Here is an 8,806-nt window from a genome sequence, read left to right on the forward strand (position 1 = left end):
TATATGTTCCTTGCGGGCTCTTCAAATAAACCTGCCTTTAATGAGCTATTATTATCTGCCCACAACAAGTATTTTATTGTTTGTTTGTTTGTTTGCTTGCTTGTTTTTTCTTAACATATTTTCTGTCTAATGCATCCGTAGCATAATGTCGGCAATAATGTAAAAAATGCATGTATCGGCAATAATTAAATAATTAATTACATATTTTGTACTCATTTTACTGATTTTCTTTTTGTAACATTCTACAATTACAGTTTAAATAATAGCAATAATAATTTGTTTTCTCCCTGAAAATTTAATTTCAGTAAATATAGCATTGTTATTGCAATAAATTGTATAGTGTACAACATTTCAGGTTCTGATTTAATTCTTCTTAATATTTATCATGGTTTATCTTAATCATGGGCGTCGCGAGGCCATTTTTAGGGGGGGGCTTTACCCCCCCAAACATTTCTACTCAGCCCCCCTAAAAATTCTGCGATTCTCCATGAACTCTACACAAATTCATGTTCGTCTCAGTCCCCTTTAAATTTTATATGAAAACGGCGGCAGACTTCGGCTCTTCCCCGTCTTTCAGCGCGTTCTTCAATCCGCGTCGCAGTGTGTGTGTGTGTGTGTGTGTGATCAGGAAGACTCGTATTTGGCTTGTTCAGTACTCAAATGTTATACACATCTATGCAAGCCATTATTTTATTTTATTTATTTAGAATAAAATCGCCCCTGGTCTTAATAGTGTACAATAAATCTACGTGAACTACTGTAAAATAAGGAATTTTTATTCTTCATTCTTTTGTAAATAATATTTTTTTTACTGTTTATTAACAGTTACCTTGTTATTGTTAGTGTTCACGCATAATTATAAACATGCATGAAGAGGGAGGGTTCATAGCAGGCGTGGCTTCTATGCCCCCGCAACTCAGAGGGTGATAAAACTTCACACACAAACACACAGATCGCTCACACACAGAGACAGGGAGCACACAAACACACAGCTCACACACACAGACACAGACTGCAGCTCTGATACAGCCACAATGCGCTTATTTTTCAATAAACACCCGAACGTGCCGAGGTCTCGTGGTGCCTCTAGTACATCCTGCTGTCCGGTGATCGCCGGTTCGGCGGTACTTTACTGCGTCACGTGCGATCAGCCGCTCAGCAGCCGCTGCGTTATTAACGGCGCACACCGGGACCACCGCCTGAAGGACCTAAAGGACGCTGTTCACGATCAAGTGGTAAGAGTTGTTGATGTTGTTGTTGTTGTTATTTAGATTTTAGCTTGTTGTTAACCCTATTTATAATCTCTGTGCATTAATATTAATCTGATCAATCAGAGATGAATAGCTTTTTACACTCAGGTCACACTCAGGTTAATGAATATTTATGTTTATGATTAATAATATGAATTTACCGTCATAGAAAAAATTGAATGACTTCAGCGGGAAGCTGATAACCAGAGAAAGGAAGTTTGGTGACTTTACACCGAGGATTGAAGCAGCAGAGCACGAGCTGGAGGTGAGAATTAACAGACACAAATAAATAATTATTATTATTGTTCTTATTGTTAATATTATTATTAATATTATTTATAATAATAATAATAACAAGAATATTTATTATTGTTGTTGTTGTTTTGTTGTTGTTGATTTATAATAATAATAATAATAATAATACATTTATCATTATTATTATTATTATTATTATTATTATTATTATTATATAATACACCTATCCAGTTCATTAAGAAAAAAAACATTGTAGCATTTATTGGATAAAGATAATTTATTATTGGACAATAAATATATGAAATATACCCGTGAAGTCCACTATTAAGAGCACTCATGTGAACACTTTGTGATGTACAGGAGTTGTGTAGCCAGACCCAGGAGCTGCTTCAGAATGAATACAGTACTCTGATGACTTTAATCGAGCAGAATCGGCAGCAGGCCTTTTTCATTCTGAACGCACAGAAAGAAGCAATGAAGCGACAACTCCAGCAACTGTACGAGGATGCACAGAACTACCAGAGCAAGTCCGCAGCCATAGTCAAAGAAATAAAGGAGCTCAACACAAGACAAGACAGCGAGAACCCAGCCAGCCTGCTGGTAAACATTCAGTTAGTTCAATACGTTTGGATCTACCATAAGAGCAACATTTCAGCACAGTATTAATCACTGATCTTTACTTGCTTTCTCTGCAGGGGGAGATTAACGCACTAGAGACCAGGTGAGTCCCACACACACTTATTAACCTCCTATTTATTCATTCAGCTCAGGAAACTGAGCTAGCCCAGAACCTTAGAGTCTGAGATTGAAAGAAATTGTTGGTCTCTTGCAGCATGCACACGATGAACGAGTTTTATACCTCTGTGGACAAGAAGCTGACAATCGATGACACAAGACTGAAAGCTCTGGAAAATTCCATTAGGAAAATCGTGGAGAAAAACAAAGAGCTTCTGCCACGCCCATGGGAATGTAAGTGTCTTTGAATATTTTTGAAGTATGATAGAAATAATATAAAGGATAAAAGGTAGTTAGGGTGTAACAAGGGTATAGGGGGTACATTAGGGAAATAATGAGGATTGTGGTGTAACCAGGGGTAGAAGAAGAAGAAGCCTTTATTTGTTACATATGCATTACGACACAGCTTGTTACAGGCTATGATACTTCTGGAGCAGAGACAGATAAAGGTCTTACTTAAAAGCCCAACAGTGACATGTTTTGTTTTGGTTTTTTTTAACCTGACAGTCTCAGAGACCATCACATTGGACGAGAACAAAGCTCAAGGAAATGTTCAGATCTCAGAAGACAAGACAGAGATGTCATTGAGCCCTGTGGGTGGTCTGAGCCTTCAGTCTCCATGGAACAGCACAAGGGCATCTCAGAGCTTCAAAAGAGGCTTGCATTACTGGGAGGTGGCAGTAGGAGGCTGTGAGAGCTGGGCCGTCGGATTAGTGGAAAACAGCCGGGTTAATGGCATCCAAACTCTATCTGCAGGCCAGGAAAAGAATATGTGGATTCTGGAGTGCGATGGTGGCGAGCTCTCAGTGCTGCACAACAACGACTTTAGCAGAGTCAAAGAAAGCAACATCGAAACCCTCGGCGTCTTTCTGGATTGCGATAAAGGGCGACTGAAGTTCTACAATGTCAATACAGGTAGCATTCTGCACTCATTTATTGCCAAATTTAGCCATGCCGTGTTTCCCATGTTCCGCATGCGTGCACAGAAAGACAGTATCGCACGACTGAAGATATGCAACCTGATTGACAAAAATGACGTAGAATACATCAGCAGTGCCAACTCCATGACCTCAGAGTCTCTGAACGAGGAGGCCATGGAGGTATCTTCTCAGAGCTCAAATTAGGATTTTTTTTTTTTTTTAAAGTGGGGTAGCATCTATTTATTTTAAGTACTGTCTATAAAAAATGCATTTATTTTATTACAGTGTTGTGAAGATAGGGTTAATGAAGGTATGTTACACACCATAGCTAAGCTGTATCTGTGCAATAAATAATTTATGATGTGAAATTTATTTTGTTTTTAATATATATCCTGATGTATATTTGTATAGATCGATGTTAAAATGTAAATGTTTTATTAAAATTCTGAAAAATGACTCAACAGATTGTGGCTCATTTTCTTGTTTTATTGGTGTGTTTTAATGGAGATTTTCCATCCTAACCGGTTGTGTCTCACAAGTGAGTGTCAACTATAACATAACCTGCTAGACATCTCCCAGGGTATGGGTGGTTATCTTTAATCAAGCAGGGCCTTGCATTTTTAGAACAAATTAAATGTAATTACATAAACAGTATGACATGTAGTGCAATGCAGTCTGCGTCATAATAATTCACACTTCTGGCAGATGCCCTTAACCAGAACAAATTACATTTTTATCTAATTTTTTAATACAACTGAGCAATTGGACTAAAGGCCTTGCTCAAGGGCCCAGCAATGGCAGATTGGTGGAACCTTACGATCAGTAGACCAACACCTTACCCAATAAGCTACCACATGCCTAATTAATTATATTAATAATATAATCATTACAAATAATTAGAAAAGAATAAAAAGCAAATAAAATGACAAAGAACTATTTTTTTATTCCAAAGCAAAATCCAGACTTCAGTCCTTGCCCTTGAGAGGGCTGTGCATAATATTAGTGACTCATAAAATTATACATATAATCAAAGCAAGCTTATGTCAATTTGCTGCTGCTAAATGTGGTTCCACAAGATGCTAAATGACTGGGTGTGCTTATTTTCACACACAGCTTTTACATATGTGATGTGAGTAACACTGAATGGCATGATTGGCATCATGGCACCTGTTAGTGGGTGGGATATATTAGGCAGCAAGTGAACATTTTGTCCTCAAAGTTGATGTGTTAGAAGCAAGAAGATGGGCAAGTGTAAGGATCTGAGCGAGTTTGACAAGGGACAAATTGTGATGGCTAGGCGACTGGATCAGAGCATCTCCAAAACTGCAGCTCTTGTGGGTTGTTCCCAGTCTGCAGTGGTCAGTATCTATCAAAATATCCTTTAAGTTCTGTAAGTTGTGAGGTGGGACCCATGGAGACCCCACCAAGCAACTTACAGGAGTTAAAGGATCTGCTGCTAACAACTTGGTGCCAGATACCACAGCACACCTTTAGGGATCTAGTGGAGTCCATGCCTCGATGGGTCAGGGTCGTTTTGGCAGCAAACTCAATATTAGGCAGGTGATCATAATGTTAATCGGTGTATTTACTAATTTTATCCCATTTTTTTTCATTACAATGCTGAAAAACAATGCTGAAATTACGTACCAATTGACATATAATTAAAACACCCAGATTTACCCCTGAAATTATTTCGAGTACATACTGTACGCACATTCCGAAAGCTTTCATCATTAAGGCGTAATAACATATGTACATCAACTGCAACGTGAACACGTAGGTGTGCTGATTAATTACATCATTTGTTGTAACACCAATACAACAGTGGCTCAGTAACCGAGGAAACCCTAATTCCTCCCCAACAATAGCAAATAATTATCATATTGTCAAACAGTACAGTAAATTAGAGCATTCATGAGGCATCTTTGTGTGTGGGAGAGAGTGTACAGATGTGCTAATGATAGAAGAGGATATAATAGCTTCTCTACATCAACTCAAAAAGCTTCAAATTTTTCTTCAGCATTAAATAACAGATGCATTATGATATATGCATGATATATATATATATATATATATAGCTTTTCTAAGATTTTCCCCAAAAATACAGTAGTGCTGAGGAATACCTAAGCGGGAAGCAGTTATCTCACACCACTGGGGGAACATGAGCTCGACGGCTGGCTTGATTATGTTGGCTTTGTTCTGCACTGCTGAACAAATATATATATATATATAAAACATTTAAGAAATATTTACCTGAGCATGCTCTTACTTTTTTTTTTACTTTGACCAAAGGTTTCATTTATTTCATTTAATTATTATTTTGTTTTGATTTTCAATATTGTGTACAAATAAAAAATAAAGTGTGCCACCTTGTTGTAGGTAAAAGAATGAAAGAAGCTTGAAGAGGGAGGGGCTTGGCTTCTTCCAGAAGGCTAACTCAGAGGCTGATAAAACAGATCACACACAGAGACAGGGAGCACACAAACACACAGCTCACACACACAGACACACAGACTGCAGCTCTGATACAGCCACAATGCGCTTATTTTTCAATAAACACCCGAACGTGCCGAGGTCTCGTGGTGCCTCTAGTACATCCTGCTGTCCGGTGATCGCCGGTTCGGCGGTACTTTACTGCGTCACGTGCGATCAGCCGCTCAGCAGCCGCTGCGTTATTAACGGCGCACACCGGGACCACCGCCTGAAGGACCTAAAGGACGCTGTTCACGATCAAGTGGTAAGAGTTGTTGATGTTGTTGTTGTTGTTTGTTAGATCTTAGCTTGTTGTTAACCCTATTTATAATCTCTGTGCATTAATATTAATCTGATCAATCAGAGATGAATAGCTTTTTACACTCAGGTCACACTCAGGTTAATGAATATTTATGTTTATGATTAATAATATGAATTTACCGTCATAGAAAAAATTGAATGACTTCAGCGGGAAGCTGATAACCAGAGAAAGGAAGTTTGGTGACTTTACACCGAGGATTGAAGCAGCAGAGCACGAGCTGGAGGTGAGAATTAACAGACACAAATAAATAATAATTATTATTGTTCTTATTGTTGTTGTTAATATTATTATTAATATTATTTATAATAATAAGAAGAAGAATATTTATTATTGTTGTTGTTTTGTTGTTGTTGTCGATTTATAATAATAATAATAATAATAATACATTTATCATTATTATTATTATTATTATTATTATTATTATTATTATTATATAATACACCTATCCAGTTCATTAAGAAAAAAAACATTGTAGCATTTATTGGATAAAGATAATTTATTATTGGACAATAAATATATGAAATATACCCGTGAAGTCCACTATTAAGAGCACTCATGTGAACACTTTGTGATGTACAGGAGTTGTGTAGCCAGACCCAGGAGCTGCTTCAGAATGAATACAGTACTCTGATGACTTTAATCGAGCAGAATCGGCAGCAGGCCTTTTTCATTCTGAACGCACAGAAAGAAGCAATGAAGCGACAACTCCAGCAACTGTACGAGGATGCACAGAACTACCAGAGCAAGTCCGCAGCCATAGTCAAAGAAATAAAGGAGCTCAACACAAGACAAGACAGCGAGAACCCAGCCAGCCTGCTGGTAAACATTCAGTTAGTTCAATACGTTTGGATCTACCATAAGAGCAACATTTCAGCACAGTATTAATCACTGATCTTTACTTGCTTTCTCTGCAGGGGGAGATTAACGCACTAGAGACCAGGTGAGTCCCACACACACTTATTAACCTCCTATTTATTCATTCAGCTCAGGAAACTGAGCTAGCCCAGAACCTTAGAGTCTGAGATTGAAAGAAATTGTTGGTCTCTTGCAGCATGCACACGATGAACGAGTTTTATACCTCTGTGGACAAGAAGCTGACAATCGATGACACAAGACTGAAAGCTCTGGAAAATTCCATTAGGAAAATCGTGGAGAAAAACAAAGAGCTTCTGCCACGCCCATGGGAATGTAAGTGTCTTTGAATATTTTTGAAGTATGATAGAAATAATATAAAGGATAAAAGGTAGTTAGGGTGTAACAAGGGTATAGGGGGTACATTAGGGAAATAATGAGGATTGTGGTGTAACCAGGGGTAGAAGAAGAAGAAGCCTTTATTTGTTACATATGCATTACGACACAGCTTGTTACAGGCTATGATACTTCTGGAGCAGAGACAGATAAAGGTCTTACTTAAAAGCCCAACAGTGACATGTTTATCTACTGAGCTACTTATTCATATGAGTTAGGTCTAATAGGTTTTCTTTTCTTTTTTTTAACCTGACAGTCTCAGAGACCATCACATTGGACGAGAACAAAGCTCAAGGAAATGTTCAGATCTCAGAAGACAAGACAGAGATGTCATTGAGCCCTGTGGGTGGTCTGAGCCTTCAGTCTCCATGGAACAGCACAAGGGCATCTCAGAGCTTCAAAAGAGGCTTGCATTACTGGGAGGTGGCAGTAGGAGGCTGTGAGAGCTGGGCCGTCGGATTAGTGGAAAACAGCCGGGTTAATGGCATCCAAACTCTATCTGCAGGCCAGGAAAAGAATATGTGGATTCTGGAGTGCGATGGTGGCGAGCTCTCAGTGCTGCACAACAACGACTTTAGCAGAGTCAAAGAAAGCAACATCGAAACCCTCGGCGTCTTTCTGGATTGCGATAAAGGGCGACTGAAGTTCTACAATGTCAATACAGGTAGCATTCTGCACTCATTTATTGCCAAATTTAGCCATGCCGTGTTTCCCATGTTCCGCATGCGTGCACAGAAAGACAGTATCGCACGACTGAAGATATGCAACCTGATTGACAAAAATGACGTAGAATACATCAGCAGTGCCAACTCCATGACCTCAGAGTCTCTGAACGAGGAGGCCATGGAGGTATCTTCTCAGAGCTCAAATTAGGATTTTTTTTTTTTTTAAAGTGGGGTAGCATCTATTTATTTTAAGTACTGTCTATAAAAAATGCATTTATTTTATTACAGTGTTGTGAAGATAGGGTTAATGAAGGTATGTTACACACCATAGCTAAGCTGTATCTGTGCAATAAATAATTTATGATGTGAAATTTATTTTGTTTTTAATATATATCCTGATGTATATTTGTATAGATCGATGTTAAAATGTAAATGTTTTATTAAAATTCTGAAAAATGACTCAACAGATTGTGGCTCATTTTCTTGTTTTATTGGTGTGTTTTAATGGAGATTTTCCATCCTAACCGGTTGTGTCTCACAAGTGAGTGTCAACTATAACATAACCTGCTAGACATCTCCCAGGGTATGGGTGGTTATCTTTAATCAAGCAGGGCCTTGCATTTTTAGAACAAATTAAATGTAATTACATAAACAGTATGACATGTAGTGCAATGCAGTCTGCGTCATAATAATTCACACTTCTGGCAGATGCCCTTAACCAGAACAAATTACATTTTTATCTAATTTTTTAATACAACTGAGCAATTGGACTAAAGGCCTTGCTCAAGGGCCCAGCAATGGCAGATTGGTGGAACCTTACGATCAGTAGACCAACACCTTACCCAATAAGCTACCACATGCCTAATTAATTATATTAATAATATAATCATTACAAATAATTAGAAAAGAATAAAAAGCAAATAAAATGACAAAGAACTA

The 8,806-nt window shown here is 38.0% G+C and overlaps 2 protein-coding genes across 2 annotated transcripts; both read left to right on the forward strand.

Annotated features, from left to right (window-relative positions):
• Positions 1-957: 957 nt before the first annotated feature.
• Positions 958-3,616, forward strand: LOC131344126 (tripartite motif-containing protein 75-like). The gene is made up of 6 exons (XM_058376135.1): positions 958-1,235; positions 1,420-1,515; positions 1,866-2,105; positions 2,201-2,226; positions 2,338-2,474; positions 2,748-3,616. Exons 1-6 carry the CDS (start codon positions 1,035-1,037, stop codon positions 3,362-3,364), a joined length of 1,317 nt encoding a protein of 438 aa, XP_058232118.1. The 5' UTR covers positions 958-1,034; the 3' UTR covers positions 3,365-3,616.
• Positions 3,617-5,548: 1,932 nt separating this feature from the next.
• On the forward strand, positions 5,549-8,326 carry LOC131344125 (tripartite motif-containing protein 75-like). The gene is made up of 6 exons (XM_058376134.1): positions 5,549-5,897; positions 6,082-6,177; positions 6,534-6,773; positions 6,869-6,894; positions 7,006-7,142; positions 7,459-8,326. The coding sequence occupies exons 1-6, from the start codon at positions 5,697-5,699 to the stop codon at positions 8,073-8,075; spliced, it is 1,317 nt and encodes a 438-aa protein (XP_058232117.1). The 5' UTR covers positions 5,549-5,696; the 3' UTR covers positions 8,076-8,326.
• Positions 8,327-8,806: the final 480 nt, after the last annotated feature.

The sequence above is a fragment of the Hemibagrus wyckioides genome, linkage group LG23 (genome assembly GCF_019097595.1).
Source record: "Hemibagrus wyckioides isolate EC202008001 linkage group LG23, SWU_Hwy_1.0, whole genome shotgun sequence".
NCBI classification, from domain to species: domain Eukaryota; kingdom Metazoa; phylum Chordata; class Actinopteri; order Siluriformes; family Bagridae; genus Hemibagrus; species Hemibagrus wyckioides.